We start from the raw sequence: 19,233 nt of genomic DNA, 5'->3' as shown, positions 1-19,233 counted from the left end.
ACTGGCTGACTTGATTTGTTCAGCCAACTCAAAGGCAAACTGGGGGAGTTTGTAATTTTTGCTGTAGAAATCATTCTTCTTGGTCTTTTTTGTTTTACTTCTTACGGTGCAATACAGGTGATAACGTATTTAGAGCGCGGGCTGTAAAGAAGTACTGCATTTTATGAACTTTCATAATATTTCCCACCAATAAAACTGCAAACCAGAGACTGAAAGATGAGATGAAAGTGTGGAAAAAAATAAATCACTCAACACAATAAAAGATCTCTATAGGCTACAAATGTCATTTTTATTATTACTTTAAATAATGTCTAAATAAAGGGACTAAAGACATGCTCATGTGACTTCTTCCATTATCAAAAATATGGTGTGGGGTGATGTTTACAGCAGAAATCTATCCAGGGAGGAAAGCGTGCATCACAATGCGAGACTGTGGTGGAGTCCACTGAACTTTAAAATGAGTCCCACCATCACCACGGACGGTGTCGGCTGTCAGAAATCGGGGGCAGTGATTTTATTGAAAACAAATGTGACACTCAGAAAAGAAAAGATGGTTTTGTTTCAAATAAATGGAAAGACCTGGATACATTTCTACTCCCCTCCCCCACCACCCATGTTTAACTACAGAAATTAAAAAGCAAAAGACATAAAGGAACACACAAAGGGGGCAAAAACAGCTATTTTAGAATCGACTCCCTTTGGTAAAAACGGTAATAAATGGTCTTGCATTTATCTTTTTCATATACATACTAACTTTAGCCATTTATCACTAAAGTCCACAGTAAGCTTGGAAAGTATTACTAGCACAACAACACAGATCTGTCATAAAAAAGTCTGAGACTATATACACAGTGTATTTACAACATGAGGGCATGAGCAAGATGTGCATGTGTGTGTTTGTGTGTTCGTATTTGAGTGTGTTAAAGCTGGTGTATTGGCAGAGGGCATCTTAAAAAGGTTGACTTCCAGGGCGGCGAGGATTGTGTGTGTTAATAGAACTATATATAATATATATACACAACACACACACTGGAATACATGTCAGTATCTGACATTCACGAGCTATACAATTTTACAGTCTGAGACCAAACAGTGTTGTGAGGCCCCTTTTTTTTTCTTTTTTTAAAACATTAGATGTAACAGTGCTTTTTTCTAAGTTAACCCGACAACGCGGTTTGGAGCTCAGGCACCGTTTCTAATAGTGCTGCCATGTGTTTTGGAAAAGAAACTGTAACCCTCTTTCAGTCTGCTTGATGAGACATGATTGTGATTTGGCCGTAACACAGGAATGTCTGAACCAGATCTCTCAGACTTTACAGAGCTCCCCCCAAACCTTCAATCTGGGAAACAAAATTTCTGAACAGTTTCCCCCTTTTTTTCTAAATAAGTGCACTTGTCCATCATATTGTTCTCAGTGAATACTACAGAAAATACTACAGAATAACACTTTCATAAATAAATCCCTGTGTATTTGATTTTGATGGAACTCGATTACTTGGATGGCTTCAGACTGTCTAAGGCTGAATTGAAGCTCAGCCGTGATAAAGTTAAAAAAAAAAAAAAAAGCACCACACTCTCTTTTCTTATGTCGCTAAGCTCTGTCGTAAAGGCTCGAGGAAGTTTGTGACGTGGCTCTGAGTGCTGGTAAGAGCTCAGGTCTGCGACTGGAACATGACCATTCCTAAGTTTTGGCACCGAAGGCCCTGGGGAAAAATAAATTTAAGAAAAAAAAAAATATAATAATAATAATATGGGCCCAGCTAAAAACGCTGGTTAAAATTAAAAAAAAAAAAAAAAAAAAAAAAAAAAAAAAAAAAAAAAAAAAAAAAAGGATTTCAGTAATCCTGCCCACCCCGGTTTCAACACAAACGGCAGCTAGCTTAATTGTGCTCCCATGTCCGCTTTAAAAACACATTGACGACCTTTCGTCTCTACCTCTATTCCTGTTTGATATCAGACCTAAACCCCCCAAAAGTCAGTCTGCTTCCGTTTGCCCTCGTGGGTCTGGCTGGCTACGGTGCCTTGCTAGGTGTGCTGTATTTCACACGATATTTGTTGATGTTCATGAAGTGAAGGACCTCTGGGTTACGGGTGGTGCTGCAGGGCAGTAGGCCTTCACGTCCCTCGCCCATCAGCCACTTGTTGGTCTCGGCGCTCATGTCGCGGGTGACGTGCTCTTTGACCCACGCCTCCACCCAGGCCTGGAAGCGTTTGTGTAGTCGCGTGCTCACCCTCTCGTGTGACTGAGGAAAAACAAGACTGATGTCACGAAACAGATTTTCTACTCACTGAACACAGAAACCTCAAACTAAGCCCAAGCCCTCCGCCCTCACTGACATCTTACAGAGCCAAGAGTTGAAACAGAATGAATGGGAGGTCAAAGGTCACTCACTTTCCTCCCTTATGATAAATACAGGAACGCTGTAACCAAGAAATATTTCTGGCATAACAGCTAAATAACGACACTAGCTGGTAAATACCTGGTGAGCTCGCAGCAGGGCAGTGCGTCGGTACATGTAATCCTCAGACTTAAAGACGTAGACCATCTTGTATGAGTTTAGTTTGAACATGCACTCCATTTTCTCCTTATCCAGCGATTTCTTTCCACCCTCGCAGGCCTCCTTGTCCAGCTGCTCTCGGCCCTTCTGGTACTTCCTGATCCGTCTCAGATTCCTGGTTTAGACAAACGTGATGAGAGTGACTCATGAAATCGAGCAGGAATATGTCAGGACAAGTCAATTAGGGTTGCTGTAATCAAAAGCCTCCTGTTTGAATTTTACAGGGCGTGGCCCATCAGAGAGCGATGAAATGTGGAAAACGCACCTGGGAAGAAAAACTGGCTTCTGAGCGAGGTGCTCCCTCAGCTCAGGAGTTGTGGAATCTGGGTTTAAGTAGCGTCCCACATAATCAGACCAACGCTGCAAACAGAAAACAAGCACAAAACCCAAGTTTAACACACACATTATGAGTGTGAAAACACGAGCACTGCGCCAGTATTACCACAAGTCTGGCAACAGGTTCTTACTAGTATTTCCACACACTGGTTATCTTGATTACAGGCCTTTAAATGACTAGTCTAAGTGAACTGAACTGTGTGTAATAAAATGCCACATTTCAGCAGTGTGGGAATAAAAGAAGAGCTGCTACTGCCATACAAATACTCTTATCAGTGCGAGTATTTAAACAACATTTGTGCAGCATTGTTGCCATTTTACAGTTGATTAGACATCACAGAGCCTGTTTATTTAAAGGGGACCTATTAAACATATACACATCATTTATATAATAGCCATGTTTTGTTTTTTTTAATCCTTAATGTGAACAAAAAAAACCCCAAAAACCCAAAAGAGTAGATGGATTATTGGCTTAAAAATAGTTCCTGATGCTAATGGACCTTGACACTCAAGATTTACCGTTGTGTTTCTTACCTCGGCCTCCATGGGCTCATCTGAGTTCTCTTCCTCTGTGTCGAGCAGCTCCACCGTGAGCTGCACTTGTCCTCGGTTTCTCAAAAACATCACCTGAGAAAGCAACAGGACGGACAGTTTAAGACACTTTTCAAACGAAAAATAAGGACTCAACACAGAGGGAACACCAACGATCCCCTTTAAACCAGCACTCTGTGACAGTGGAGAGAAACAAGAAGGCTAAGGAGCGAAGAGAAAGTAAGGACAGAAAAGAACATCGTCAGAAAGAGATGGGCTGATCCGATATTTGGATTTCGGCTAAAAACTGGCAAGTAGTTGGACTCAGTGTAGTGACAACAGACCATAAGTCTATGATATTCTCTATCCAAGAGTAAGAAATAATTTAATGTGTCAGATTAAAAAAAATATCCTGAGGGCTCAGATTACAGGAAATACTGCAACATTTTACTCTTTTATTCCAGTTTTTAGATTTACTGAGCTTCAGATTTTTGAACACATTATAAAAAGAGTGGAAATGGATGTGTTCAGTGGAAGTTTCCATCTCTCTTTCGTAACAAGTTAGTTTGCAGTCAAAGTAAACAGGATGAATGGGTTTTAGGTATTCACCTATAAAACCAGTTGGGTAATTTCTGTTTTTAACAAAATGGGATAAATATTTAATGTAAAGTGAAGCTTTAATGAAAGCGAAGCTGAAAGTAGGGCAAAAAGCAAATCTGCTCGCTGGTGACAGGTGGCTTTAGCAGCTTTAGTCAATGGAAGCAATGAGTGAGTGCAAATGGTGATCCTTACTCCCCATTACTGCAACCATTTTAGAGGGTAGGAACTGGTTGGTGATTCACACCCTCTTATGTACTCTCAATGAAAAAACCCTACTTACAGAAGTCATGCTGATTGCACGTGTCTGTCACAAACCTGGCTGCTGTGTAAATCTCACAGTCTTTGCCAAGGGAAAGACTGAACGATACTGCTTGTGTTTTAAAATGTGGAGATCATTTATTGACAGTGAACGCACCCAAAACACATTAAAAAAAAAAAAAAAGGGAACTCTCCAGTTAGTAAAAGTAGGACGTTCTTCACAGCAACAAATTAAGTTTGACATCTGGACTGTGCAGGAACCAGTCCTGCAGCCTTGTGGAAAATTACTTTTAAGTACCTCTTCTAAACTTTAAATGAGCCAATTTCCATATTTCCAAAGCTTTAGCAAAAATCTGCCGTCATGCCATGGCTAGGTTTGAGAGCGAGCGGCAACTTTATTTACCTTAAAGCAGTTCTCGTCAGACATGAGCTGCTCGGCTTTCCGCTGATAGATCGTCTCTGCGGAGCTCCTGGAGGACTGTGTGGACAAGCTTCCTCCAGTGGCTCCGCTGGCGCTCTCTGCCAGGTAGAGGTCTGTTACCTGGACGCAGATCTCATCACTCACAATGTGCTGGAGCTGAAGGAAAGAGAGTTAGTGACTGGCTGGTAAACAACTACAGCAGCTCTTTCCTTGAGAAAACAAGCCAATACCTGCCGGACGATGCTTTGGATGAGCTTGTCCATCGTGAACGCGATGTAAGCGTGAATGGTGAACATTTCCCTCAGAGAGTCCTCGTACTGAGATGCTTCCATGTTGCCATCCAGCAAATTCCGAACCATCTCCAAGAAAGCAGAGTAGTAATCTTCCACCTCAATGTCCACTGGAGAGAAGAAATATTTAATAAAAACAGATCACTAAGTGGAACAGCATGAGGGGAAAAAACATTTCCACTTTTTGTTACAAAAACTACTGGTGAGTTTTTCCTCAATCTACATGTTACTGACATTTTACTGTTCCTACAGTCACAGCACATTCGTTTAACAACTGATTTGAACATTTTACATGTTATATTTAAAGCTCTTCATGGCCTAGAGATATACTGGAAATGCAGTCCCTGCAACCAGAGCACAGCCTGCAGACTGTTTCCACCTCAAGCTAAAAGAAGGTGACCGAGAGATGCAGTCGTGGTCCGACTTGCCTGATAAACGGCAACTTGTTTCATCAGTATCTTCTCTCAAATCACTTTTAAAGACTTCACGTCAAACTCTTGATACGACACTTAGGTCTTGTCATGCGTCTTCCATTTTAAAACATTATGCCAAGTGTTCTAAGATTTTACTTTGTGTTTGAACTATTATGTTTTTGTTGAATCTGGTTTTATCGTGTGCGCTGCGTTTAAGCACTTTACGAGGATAGCATTGACAGGACCTTTACAAACAGACATGGTACAAAAGTCAGAAAAGGAAAAGCAAACAAATGTAACACAAAATCGGGGTATACTGTTACTCACTGGGCTCCTTCAGTCTTAGTTGGATGGCTGGATTGTCATTTTTCTCCTTCTTGAGCCCCAGGACTTCCCTCTCCCAGTCCCGCTCTCTGACCTCCTCTTCGATCTGCCGCTCCGCCTGCTCGTACAGCCGCAGCAGACGTGAGCAGAGTGTCTGGTGAAGCCGCAGGAAGACATACCAGTTGTTGTTGACGAGGAAGAGGTTGTAGGCATCGTCGCAGCCGCGCAGCTTCTGCGCTGCCGTGTTGCTGAACAGCAGCTTGGACTTTGAGGGACTCCCGCTGCCCGGGACACCGTTGTGCTTTTTAGAAGCTCCTTCCTCCAGTTCCATCTCCTCTTCCTCCTCCTCCTCCTCTACATCTGAAAGCTCGCCCCGCTGAGAAAACAGCATGTCAGGGACGAAGTGATAGATGATCTGTTTGATTTTGTATTTGTCCTCCTTCTGAATGCTGGTCTGCCGCTTCACATGGTGGATGATGAGGGCCGCTGCGTCCTCAAGGATTTGGCTGTCCTCGTAGGACAGTGTCAGGTGGGGGCCTGTGACTGGAGTGGTGGTCTCCTCAGAGCCCTGCTCCTGACGCTGCAGAGCAAAAAAAACAAAACTTCAGTAAAAAAAATTTTTCTAGCAGTGTATAGTCAACCTTTATGCTTGCCAAGTGCTGAAAATGATCACAGAAAGAAAGAAAATGACCTCATCATAGATGCTTTCGATTTCATTGAGCAAGGACTTTGATCGAAGCACTTTGGTGTCATTTTGCTTGAAGTTAATGCCTTGATGGTCGAGAGACTTAAGGTAATACTTCTCGTTCTGCTCCCTCCAGATCTTGTTGAAGCCTCGCTGGGCTTCCCGCCACTCTTCCTCTTTTGTCTTTAACCTGTTTGAAAAGAAAAGTAATGTAAGAACTCCAAATCTGAATGACAATTTAAACAACAATCTGCATCTTTCAGCGCGTGACACAGAGGTAGGTGCCAGATCATTCTGTTTCTCTTAATCCATTTTTGGATTAACCATTCCAACATGATATTTGTGCTCCCTTCCTTGTGTGGATTACTGTGTTTATAAATTGTGGGCCAACTCACAGAATGGATTCATGTTATTTTAATCTTCTAACCTCCACAGAGACAAAGCAACTGTGAGTTAAAGACATACAGTAAATGATTTGGCCCTTGATTCAAGCTGTACCTTTTCAAAACGATGGGGACAGAAACAGCAGGGTTTTTCTTCAAGCCGTCAATGATGTCGGGCGCTTTGTCTCCGTATATCCTCTGGATGGCCTTGCGGTGAATGACCTCTGAGGAGCCACCCAGCATGTTGTCCAAGCGGAACTTGGCCTGTTCCTCCGCGGACATGCGGGACAACTTCCGCTGCACCGTCTCCAACACTCTGATGGTAGCCAGATTGGTCTCTAATACAACATCCAGCTGTTTGAGGACAAGAGATTTTTTCAGTCATTATTCCAATTTAACTTCAAAATTGGAAATTTTCTGGAAAGGCAAAATAGCATCTACCACAATGTTTTTCCCCCTTCAAGGATATAGTCTTTTTGTTGTCATCATTAACACAAGTTACACGTATTAGCTCACCTCAAAACGTTCATCTTCACACCTGTAGATGTGCTCCTCATACTGAGTCTTCTTGGAGCTGACAAAAGTGGAGTCTTCAGACCAGGAGGGGAAGGAGACCCAAGTGTCGTTTAAGACCTGGACACAGCAGGAAAAAAAACACAAAAATTAATACAGACGTCAACTCAAACTACATTCATGAGGATGAGGTTGACTGTTAGCGTTAAGCAAAAACGGATCCAACAAACTACAAAAATATGAAATTTATTTTTTTTTTGCAAATCCAATTTTTTATATACAATCTTCCAATATCACTCTAAAGTATTAAAAAGATTTTTTTCTTACTTTCTGACAGCGTTGCATATTATATTCATATACGTTATATCAACCAAGGAAAGAATTTTCAGCTCATGTACAAGTTATCCCTGTGAGCCTAAAGGCTAAACTCAATGAGAGCAGAGAAGCTAAATAAGGGCTTTAATGCACACAGCTCAGGCTGCGAGTACAGAAGCCCCTCCCCTTCCTACTGTACAAATCCTGTTTGCAAATGCGAACCAATCAACCAGGAAGAAATGACAAGCGAGTTTCAACAGCTACTTTCAGAAATGATAAACAAGATAAATCTAAATCAAAGCAGAAAAAAGGACAACTGCTGTTAAAGAACAACACAGTAGCTTTATGAGCGCCTGGATGTCCACTCCTCTCTCACCTCTTTACAAAGTGGAGTTCTGCCTGTACACTTGGGCTGCTGGTAGCTTTTAGGCAGGGCTCTGTAACTGGAGCCTAGTCTCTTACAGGAAGCATAATCAATCTCCATGGCGATGCCCTCGGTAGCCCGCTCCTTGGGGTATGTTTCAATGTGGGACATTTCACGATACCCCAGGAAGTTTTTGAACCAGTTGAATAGCTCAGGGAATTTTCTGTTTAACAGAAAGATATAAAAAAAAAAAACAAACAAAACAAAAAAAAAAAACAACAACACACAACCAAAAAATAAAATAAATAAATCTATCAAATTTACTGCAAAAGTTATATTTTACGTGATCCGAGTTACTCACCCTAAAAACGGCAGCACCAGCTGCACCAGTTCAGCTCTGGAAATCACCTCCTGGTTAAAGATGACCAGACATCGCAAGAAGTTGTCGTAGGCCTCTGCACTTCGCAAGGCTTTGCGCACCTAAAATATAAAAATCTGCTGAAGTCTTGTGGCATAAGTCAAGTTTTTGAGAACAACAAGAACCACCAACACAAAGCCTGTGCTCTTCGGATAAACTAGCAAATAAAGTTAAGTTGCTCTGTGATTATGTTAAACATTGTTTGGACAGAGGAGTGCAGAGGGAGGATAGTGTATATATTGGAACAAAGGCTGGAAAATATGGAGCTAACATGCAGGAGGAAAAGAGGAAGAATATAGAGAAGAATCATGGATGTAGTGAAGGAGGACATGCAGTGGGTTCGTGTGACAAAAGAGGAAGCTAGGGACAGGGTGGGATGGAGGAAGACGATCCACTTTTTAATTCCCCTGTCCTCTTATTCAAACTAAAAAACAAAATACAAACTCACCTTCTCAAAGAACAGAGATTCTGTGCCGACTCCATGCTTGCTGGCCTCTGCCACTGAGGAATCCTTCAAGTTCAGTAACTTCGGCTTCTTCTGCAGCATTCCCAAAACGACATTCAAGACACAGGTTCAATAATTTAAAAACCAAAACTTTCAAACACTTCACATAAAGCAGGAACTCCAGCAACACTTGAGGGAAGACGAACAACTTTAATAATCATCTTCCCTCAAGTGTTGCTGGAGTTCCTGCTTTGTGAATTCTTTCATCCTTCCATGCACCTTGGAAGCAGGTGAAGTTGTGCTAGAAATTTTTTGCTGCGAAACACTTCACATAAAACATGGAAATAAAACCAAATTGGACTTAGCAGTATGAGACTGCATGTACCTTGATAGGGGGCGTGGCCCCAGGCGTGGGATGGCGACGGATCTGGCAGCCGTTCTGATTGGGCCTCTGCTTGTTGTTGAGCTGAAGCTTTTTGGCAGTGCCACCGTGGTCGTTTCGTACAGACTCGGCCTTCTCAGCAGTGGTCTTATTTAATAGCTACGACGAATACAAAACACAGATTAAGACACGAGCGCATCAACATGACAGATCACAGACTACGGGGGGAACATTATTCTGAGAGGCTGATTTTAATGAATAAACTTTACCTTTGTGTTTAAGGTGTCTCTAATAAATCTGAACTCATGAGTAGAATACGGTACATTAAATACATGGATTTTCTCACCACTGAACTGTTGGCATCAGGGAGAAACTGCCCAAACTCAGAGAGTAGATCCTCCTGATTCTTGAAGAGCCTGGCCACCTGAGCATAAACCTCCTGTTCAGTCAGAGCTGGTGTGTAGTTTCCTCCAGCCTCCTTGGCATTACGCTGCTCCTTCTGTGGGTGGAGGAACACAAACAAATTGAGTGATTAAAAGTCGCTCTACTGGGCTTTTTAAATATTTTTCCTGTCATATATCTCATTACATGAATTGTGGCCGCTTCTGTGTAGTCCATAGTAGAAGCCAGGCTAAATGACCAAGAGCAGCACTAACAAAAAACAGTAGCTTTTCCATACATTTTGACACTGCATGCAGGAACAGTACAGGGCTACAGCAAAAACAGCTGGAAATCAGCATAAAAGGTCCTCTTTAAAAGCTCCTTTTAATGTAAATTCAAAATTTAAGCTCAGAAACGCTTTAGAACTTCACTCTGGCTTTCATTTTGAGACACTGGCCTGGTAAGTATGGAGGATCTCCAGGAAGGCTTTGTAAATGTCGGGCTGGCCCTGGAAGCGGTTTTTGATCTTGTTGACGTAGTTGATGGCATGGTTGAATTCCACTGGCTGGTTGTTCTGCATGGGTGGGCCTGTGGGGGTCCCGCTGAGTGGTGGGTGGAGCTGCATAGGTGGCGAACGGGGAGAGGTGTAGGCAGGGATGGACGGATTGCTCTGGCTGCTTGGTGTTAACGCCTGGGGCTGAGGAGGCTGAAACAGGAAAGATTTTAAGTGTACTGAAACACATGCTTCACAGTAAAAAAAAAAAAGTTTCTACTCCACCACATTTTATTCTCACCTTGCTGGTCTTGGCAGGCGTGGGCTGTGTTAGAAGGGGCGGAGCAGTGGTGGTTGCAGATGAGGGAAGCGGAGGCTGAGGTTGGGGAGCAGCTCCCGATATGGGGATGTTCTGGACTGAAATGCCATGTGGGGTGATGTGGTGGATCTGACCCGGTGTCGTCACATTGACTAAGTCGTTGGTCTGGACCTCGATCTTGTAGCCGGGAGGCAAGAAAGTGTTGAAGCCCATGATGAGGTCAGGGTGACCTTTGAAGAGTTGTGACACTCTGCTGATCACTCCGGGAGTGTCAATACTGGAAACGCAAAAGCAGAAAGAATTTGAAAATTCAGTTATACCTGGGGAGACATCTCGAGTACATTTAAAACCTGGCAACATCTCAGGCATCAAGAGCAGTGTGTACTCTTAGGACTTTAAATTAAACCATATAAATGCATCTCTGTAGGTGCTAACTGTACAAGAGTTGTTGCTTGTGAAAAAAATGCCAGCTCGTTTTATGGAGAAGGGGAAAAAAGTAAAATAAACGACTGGTCAAAAACGTTTAATGTCTAGGTCCACGTTAGTACCACGAATCATTTCGTCTACACATTTCATTGTTGTTGTTTACTTCGCTACGCGGCGGCCGCAGCAGCTAGAGAAAGTGCCAACCTAGCATGAAACAAGCTAACTCGAACAAAACTAAGCTATCCTAAGCTAAGCTAAGCTACGCTAAGCAGCAGACTCGGAGGTGCTTCACCCCTGAAATACCATTACCTTCTGTTTGTATGTTTGCAAAAGTGTTTGTTGCTTTTCTTCTACTTAACTGCAAACCGTGTCCAAACTCAAGTGACATGACTGAAAAGATCCGCTGACGCTTATTCTAGCTCGCTCAGGAACTTTCCCTCTCAATTTGTTCGCTCAGAGACGCAGTTTAGAAGCGAGAATGTCGCTGCTGTGGTTTAACACGTGTCGAGAAGCTTTTTATTGCAATTGTGCTAAATTAAGGCGCCGTCCTCGGCTCGTTAAAACGTATTATCATAACTTCACTCCAGTGCGACCGTCCGTGAGGTTATTGGATTCAGTATGGAGCCGCTACCATTCACGATGAACCGAAAAAAACTCATGTAAATAAATTAGATAAATAACCCCAATACTTTTTCCCCACTGTATTTAACTGCTCACTTTAATTGTACGCTAATACGATTCAAGAAAAAAACCTGCATTATAACTTTCCTGCCATTGAATATTTATTTATTCGTCTACTCCTGTAGGTAACACGATCAAATTTTAAATTTGCTCTAGAAAATCGGTCAACCTTTAAGGGATCAATCTTTAATCAAAACCACCGTGGCCTCACCTTTGGGATTTGAACTCTTTCATTATGTCTAAAAAGTCGTTGTAGACCTGTGGCTGGTTGCCAAACTGCAGCTTCACTTGATCCAAGTAAGACAAAGCGTCTTCCACCTTAGGGAGAGCAAGAGAGAGAGAGGAAAGCCAGCTTTATGTGCCATGATTTTTTTTTTTCCAAAACACTGGTACCTGCATCAGCTATAAACTGAACTGAATTTCACAACTGATGTGTGATCTGCCTAAAAAGGGCAGATTTAATCTACTACCACACATTTTAAATGTTTCAGTCTAAGGCATAATGAACCATCACTATGAATTGATCTTATTTGTTTTTACAATCATGGTGCAAATTTAAATAAAAGCTACCAAAAAACAACAAACTAAAAAGCAAATGACTTAAAAATAAACTCATTTCCAGAGAAGTTCTAATAATGTAGCTTTGTTAATTTCCCCAAACCTCTTTAGCATTTTCAACTGTAAAAGTAAAATTAGATTTACAGACCTTGAGTCTCTGGAACTGCTGCTGGCCCTGTGCAGAGGCCTGAGGAGCAACTGTATGGGTGTGCCCTGACATCACCGAGGGCCCGTGGGACTGCACTGCCGGGCTGTGGTGGTGGGAGCCCCCATGGACAGCTGGGCTTGGAGTGTGCCCATGCCCGCCACTGTTCTGGGCCACTGTGGGAACCTAGGAAATCAGAGAGGTTTTATTAAAAGTACAGCAAATAGTACCATGTGAAAGTGCCACATAGTCCTGAGTTTTATTTAGGTAGTGCCAAATCACAACAACAGTCCCCTCAAGGTGATATAAACTGAGACACATAGACAGAATGTGCACAGCTGACAGGTGGGGAAGCCTGGAGCATGAGTTGTGAGTGCTTAGTAAAGAAAAGTTGCTATGTCCTCACTAAATGATAACTCCTCAAACAAAACGATCAAATAAATCTTGAGCGGGCCAACGCGGTGTACCTGATATCCTTGTGGGACGGAGTACTGGACGCCTGCTGTGGGCTGCATGTTGTCAGACACGGCCTCGTACACAGCCGGAGCTGGAGCAGGGGCCAGGACACGATGCTGGAAAGCCTCCGCGTTGCCACCGAGGCGCCGCTGCGGGGACGCAAAAACCGTTTCCGGATCCTCCCCACGCCGCTTCATTATGTACGCATACTCGGGAGAGCTGCGAGATCTGTAAATACACAGCAACATATGGAGCCCATTTTCTCAGACCTCTGAGAAGTTATCTGAATCGATTACATCACACTAACAATTTCATTCAAGAATTTGTGGGAATATATTTTTTTTTGCTTGTACTGTGAATTTATAGACACACAAACACACACACAGTGAACCACTTTTCTTGTTTGGCTGTGGCAGAAAATGATTGCATAACCATCTTCACAGTACGCAGATTTATTGAAACGTCTGATGCTTTCAGCACCAAAAAGAAGCCTCTACGTTTATCAAGGTCAATAAAATGTGACCATATTGATTCATTAACATGTGATTTGACTACTTTGACAGCATTTTTTTCTCATTAGAAACTATATCCAAATTTTATGCATGAATATGGCGCTTCATGAACAGCTGTTCGGCCATGTGCATGTTTGGAGAATTCAAGAAAAGCTGGCAGGCAAAGGTGAACTACACACAGGATACAGCACCTGGGAGTCTTGAGTCCCCACTTCTTCTTTCTTTCTTTTTTCTTTCTTTTTTTTTTTTTGGGGGGGGGGGTGTCTTTTTGTTGTTTTGCATTGTGCACTTCTGCACCAGTGTTATCTGTACCCTCCCTCTTGCCCGCCGCAGCAAGAATGCCACAAAGTTACGTTTACTGCAAAAGTTCCCATGTGAGGCCGGGGAACATATTTTGTATTTAGTGAATTTTCTATTTTGATTTTATTATGTGTGGGGGAAGCCTGGTTGCTGTGTATGAATTTCCTTCTGATTAATAAGTTTTTTTTTCTTAAGTTAGTTTTACAAATATTCCTGCCCATATTTAAATTAAAAACATAACACATTTTAGCCAGTATTTTTCAAAGGGAAGAAGACAACTGTACAGGAGTATGGTAAAAATGAAAAAATGGTGTTTACCACTCCAGCAGTGCACATAAAAAACTGGCTAAAACAAGGACTTGAATCACAAATAATGTGGCTGATGAAGCTACAAAATGTGTGTACCATAATAATTTAATCATGGGTAATTCACTACTTTCCAATACTGCTCCGTGTACTTGCACTTTATTTAAGTACTTGCATGTTTTGCTGCTTTCAGCTTCTACTTTAGTGTATTTTGGATGGAAATAATAAACTTTAATTTTCGTCAGAGTTCTAGTTTCTTATTATTTTGCAGTTTTCAAATGTATACATAATATACACAGGTAGTATTAGCTATAATAATACGGCAGTATACAGGCAATTAAATCAACTGCTACATTAAAGTAATAGCCACGTTAATGAATCGATGAACATGATTTAATTATACCCCGCCCCCCCTCCCTCAGCAACACGCAGCCAAAGTGTATTGTGTATTTTTCTGTTATTTCTGGCTACGCCGCTGACAAAAATACCGGTTAAAATATTTCTACGACAACTTGTGGCTTGTCGCGGATCCCCTGTGCCTTGTCTTATCTGTCCCGTGTCTCTACGTGATACATGGATGACAACGTTAGCATGAACTGAATGTACGACTCGCGCTCCGAGCAGCCAATGAGACACACAGCCTACGTCACCGACAAACAGGTGCTGTGGGAACGTGGAAGTCGGTCTGCCATTCACAACTTCCTCAAGACGACGGCAACTCGCGGGCACTCGAAGGAATGGCGTACTTAAAAAAAAAGATAAAAGCGATAAAGTCAGGCAGCTAATAAAATTCTACACGCGTGTGTCGAGCAAAAGTAACACAATGATAAACTCGAGTGCTCGTGCGCTGCTGCTTCTGACGCTTCCTCTCTGCTCCCACCAGCAGCTGAGTTCCACCGTGCCAGCAAACGAGTCGTTCCGCACGGCCAAAGAAAGCCAGCCTGTGGTATTTACAGACAGAAGCGCAGTGTAGTAACGTTACAGTCCTCCAATATGAAAACGCGGTTGTGTCTATTACACGGTAACAGCCCCACAACCGCGGTTCTCCCGTCCCGTTTACAGGCCTTTACAAGCAGCGACCTCGAGTTACGCTTTCCCCACGCCCGCCATTTAGAGCGTGGCGCAGGAGTTCAGCGCGTTTACACTCCCATTTTCCAGCAGGTAAGAGCCAAGAGCAACTCGTACGCAAGGCACCCTGCTGAACGGTCAGGCTAAAATAAATGTATACTGTTTATTTTAATTAACTTTGCTGGGAACTTGTTCTGTCGACGGGAGTTGTTTGCTGTCTGCTAGCAGCTAGCTAATGTAAACAACATGAGTAGCCTGACACCGATCGCTGTCCGGGGCTAGGAGAGGGAAGCACATGCAGCTAAGCCATTAGCGATCTGGTGGGCTCTCGCTGAAACGGCGAATATTTGCTATTGATTTGCCACACTGATGGATTTAGATCAACTTATGAGTGAACGGCATACAAAGAAGCATCGATCATCTACGTGATCTTGTTAAAACGTCTTCTGACCGGAGGGAGTTAGCTTGCCAACACTAGCTTGCTGAATGAACTCACCCCTCTCTCCCAAATAGCAAGCAGAAGTTCGGTGATGATGGTACGATAATCCGTTCGCTCGTGGTGAAAGGCTACACCACTGACTGGAGAAGACAGAAACTCAGTGTATCTGCAAAAAGCAATTAATCGATGGAGTATTACTTGAAATAAACAATTCAAGCTACAAAGTGAGAATCTCCCCTACAAACGAAAACAATCGCCGTTCGGTTAGCTGGGGTGGGCGGGGTTTTCACCCTGGAGTGAAAAGCGGTCCTCCTTTTAGGAGCTATTGGTCAGTCTGTTCGAAGAACCCGGACAAGGGCGGGGCGACGTATTCGGTTGTGAAATTGAACTGTCAATCAAAGATTTCTCGAGTAGTTACCAAGCACACCCTTTTGACTTGAAGCGCGATAATGCCAGCACAGAGCGGAGAGGCTCAGCTGCAGTATAAATGGGGAAAGCATAATAGCACCATGTTTAGAGACGAACGTAGAAAGCACAGCCTGTCCATTATTAAGGTATAACACGGTCACGGAGGTGTTAGATAAGGCGCCGCATGAGTTTTATCAAGAGGAATAAGCATGTTACTGACCAGGGAAAAGTTTAAAGAGCATTTGAGAGTTTTTTTCTCTTGCTTTGAAGATGAATTTGAACATTAATATACAGACGGCAGTTACTGGGTTTTAAATAGCATCCACTGGTGATGTCAAACATAAGATGTGGAGGCCAGAATTGGCCCAGCCAAGACTCCAATCCTGCCCACTGGCCAGCTTTGAGAAGGAATGCATAGATTTTGAACTTTTAACTGTATTTTCATAAGTTTTACAGGTTTTCCAACTATGCCCCTCAACCCCAGTTCCATTACTACTAAGCTAAAGTAATTAAATAATAGATAAACAGTTATATTACAGAAAAGTTCCAGTTTCTCCACTATGTACTATAACAATTCTGTGTTTTGTTTTGTTTTTTGGATTCTGTTACATTGGGTCCATGGGGGTACAAGTACATTTTCTGTGAATTCATGAAAACATATTTTATAATTACAGGACAGTCTGGTCAATGAATTGGCAGAACCTTTTCTGTAGAATCTTTTCTGTATTTTATGTAAAAAAATGTTTTTACTCATCCCACCCACTTATGATCAAAGTATACAGTATGTTGTCTTCAGTGTAAAATGTGATTGACACCACTGGTTTAAATTGTAAGTCTTGGTCTTTTAACCTCAACAATCAACAACAGCAACACATCCACATATATTCCATGTTGTTTACTGCACAACTGATGGATGTTCAATAAATAATAACTAAATAAATAAAGGACAAGTGTGATTATTGATATTTCTTTGTTTTTTGACTCAATGGATATAGTAACAGAATGATTGGGGCTCTATGGTATGGCTCTTCTAAGATGAAGTTTAGTTGAAGTTTAGTTCACAGCACACACTGGGCATCAGCATCACATCATACCACATTGCAGCTTTTCTACATGCAAGATAGTCTGCAGAATTTTAATGTAAAATATAATGCTTAGATGCAGGGTTCCTTTGGCGGTATTGTGTAAGAGTAGATTTACAGTTCAACTTCCCACAAAAAATGTTTCAAGAAGTTGTTTTACAAAAAAAAAAGTTAGGACTTTTCTGCTGCAGTGGCTGCTATTGTCCAGGACCTATGCATTTAAAATGCTGTGATGGTTGGAGCTATAATATAAACATAAATAAATAAATATTTGGAATTTTCGGTCTTTCTGGTTTCTATTTTAAATTAGTTTTTGCATCTATGTATTAATTCTTTTTGTCTGCCCTGCTGTTTGCAATACTGCATTTTCCCTATTAACGTTCATTAAGTAATCTATCCATCCACCCAACCAATAGATCTCGAAAAACAATTAACTACTTCCTGGAGTTTTGCAGCACGTGACTTTTGTGGGCGGGCTGTACCGTTAAGGCTTGTGTCCCTCCCACAGTAAGGGGGCGGGGAAGTGGGAGGCACTGCAGCCAATCGCTGCACGGATCCCGCATTACAAATCCCCTAAAAAGGTGGAACTTCCGAAATAAACCCTCGCCCACGACAGGCGGAGCTGCAACAGCAGCCCGGGATTCCTCCCTCCAGCCCAGGCAGAGGATTCAGCTGCGACCGTCGGCTGCAGCACACACATACACACGCACAGCTTCACTATCCCGAGTTGGTTCCCCCCCGTTATAATTACACCCATCTCCACGAACGCTCCAAACCGAACAAAAAGCGTAACATTAAAGTGCTCCCCTTTAAGTTCCCATCTGGATGAAACGCGGAGACAGCCCCAGCACCGAGGCGCACAGCTAGCAGGACCAGCCAGCCCGTCTGCACCGCGCACTCGCTCGGTCGACGCTGGCTGCGGAGTCCACAAACAAAAGGGTTCGCGGCACTAAAACACTCACTCACTCGCGGTTTGTTTTACGTGAGTACCGGTTGACTGGGAGATTCAGTGGGGCCTCGGCGGCCAGCACGGCGGCTTTTGCGAACAGAAAGAGCCGATCCGGTCGTCCTTACTAAACAATGCCAAAGTCAAACGAAACGAGAACTACGGCGGAGCTGTGTGGCAATACCGGAGCCACGCCATTCTCCGCGTCCCCCCCCCTCTCCCTCTCTCGGGTCCCGCAGACAGAACCACCGCGCGTATTGCAGCTCTCTTTGTTTACTTCACTAGTCGGGAGTAAAAATGTCTAACCTGTCTCACCACAACAACTACACCCCCTCCCCTCCTTCCCCCTGCCGATCCATTACACGCTCACACAACGCTGCAGACAAAAATGCTTCGACTCGCAGACAGAGGGGATGCCTCAGATGGTGTCCACACAGCCCCGGGAGGCTGTTTACTGGCCGACATAATGCCATCCCGCACATTTAAGCAGCCAACACCTTAAGAAGCTGGCTATTCTGCTGCCGTTTACTCGCGAAACAAGAGCCTCGCAATTCATTTACGCGCACAAAATAATAAGAATGTTAAAAAAAAGCCACCACTGACACCAGACCGCCCTCAGATCCTTCGCAACAATCACACGCATCGTAACGCAGCGACACTCTTGATATTATTTAGTTTAAGCAGCCGTTACATACCCAGTAAAAAGACTCCTTACTCCGGATTCGTGTTTGTAACAAAATAGTTGGACACGCCCCCTCTCCACTGGCATTGGCGCAAACTGGAAGACACGTCACTCTGCGTTTGAATATGACCCGCTAAAAACCGAGGCAGCATCGCAGGGAAACAGCCTCCTCTCCACCACGCGCAAAACCTGCAGTTCCGATACTGGTGGAGGATTACCGAGGGCGGCGGTGGGGGTGTCAAGTTCATTTTACACCGCGGGCCACACGAAGCTCTACCAGTGAAAGTCGGCTTTCTGTCAGTGTGAAGAACTGGACTTAAATCACGGAGATATTTGAAGGAAGGAGAAAGAAATGCAGTGTCAACAATTCTCCTCTGGATTTCTGTATGATAAAGAAATGCTGCTTAAACTGTAAGAAATCAATGTGTGAAATTACTGAAAAGTTCTGTAATTGAGCTCATTGCGCAGACTGTTCTGTAATTATAAAGGGAAAAAAATTATTTTTTTGTTTTAATACTGTCTACAATCACAATGCCTTAGTAGACAGTGAAAACAGCAACCGTCCTCTTATTTAATAGTCTATAGCTATATAGTTATTTCTGCACTTTGTAAGCCCCGTATCAATGCTATATAAAGGAAGAGATCATATTGTCTCTACGATTGTATTTGTGGCGAGAAGCTACTTTTTTTTTTTTAAAGCTATGTTTGCTATTAGTTATTACCAATAAATGCGCAGGGAGAAAATCTGGGTCACTCTGAGGGATCGTTGCTATTTTTGGATTTAAAAAAAAGTGT

The 19,233-nt window shown here is 42.9% G+C and overlaps 1 protein-coding gene across 4 annotated transcripts; it reads right to left on the bottom strand.

The window, feature by feature from the left end:
* Positions 1 to 270: 270 nt before the first annotated feature.
* sin3aa (SIN3 transcription regulator family member Aa) lies at positions 271 to 18,525 on the bottom strand. Of its 4 annotated transcripts, none has more exons than XM_086299350.1 (21): positions 18,452 to 18,525; positions 12,707 to 12,923; positions 12,243 to 12,425; positions 11,748 to 11,854; positions 10,412 to 10,706; positions 10,075 to 10,323; positions 9,583 to 9,735; positions 9,240 to 9,395; positions 8,858 to 8,947; positions 8,353 to 8,471; positions 8,004 to 8,214; positions 7,316 to 7,432; positions 6,915 to 7,153; positions 6,423 to 6,606; positions 5,735 to 6,311; positions 4,935 to 5,104; positions 4,687 to 4,860; positions 3,429 to 3,521; positions 2,824 to 2,918; positions 2,481 to 2,673; positions 271 to 2,243 (listed from the first exon to the last, which is right to left on the bottom strand). In XM_086299350.1, the coding sequence occupies exons 1-21, from the start codon at positions 18,523 to 18,525 to the stop codon at positions 2,013 to 2,015; spliced, it is 3,927 nt and encodes a 1,308-aa protein (XP_086155476.1). In that variant the 3' UTR covers positions 271 to 2,012. The 4 variants fall into 4 exon arrangements, with proteins under 4 accessions (XP_086155476.1, XP_086155477.1, XP_086155478.1 ...); XM_086299351.1 differs by lacking the exon at positions 18,452 to 18,525 and adding an exon at positions 15,378 to 16,723; XM_086299352.1 differs by lacking the exon at positions 18,452 to 18,525 and adding an exon at positions 13,399 to 13,437.
* Positions 18,526 to 19,233: the final 708 nt, after the last annotated feature.

This window comes from Aulonocara sp. 'chitande type north' Nkhata Bay, linkage group LG7 (assembly GCF_057382095.1).
Source record: "Aulonocara sp. 'chitande type north' Nkhata Bay isolate Kocher_YH1m ecotype deep benthic linkage group LG7, A_spYH_male_GT1.1, whole genome shotgun sequence".
NCBI lineage: Eukaryota > Metazoa > Chordata > Actinopteri > Cichliformes > Cichlidae > Aulonocara > Aulonocara sp. 'chitande type north' Nkhata Bay.
This window is presented reverse-complemented; position numbering and strand designations above follow the sequence as displayed.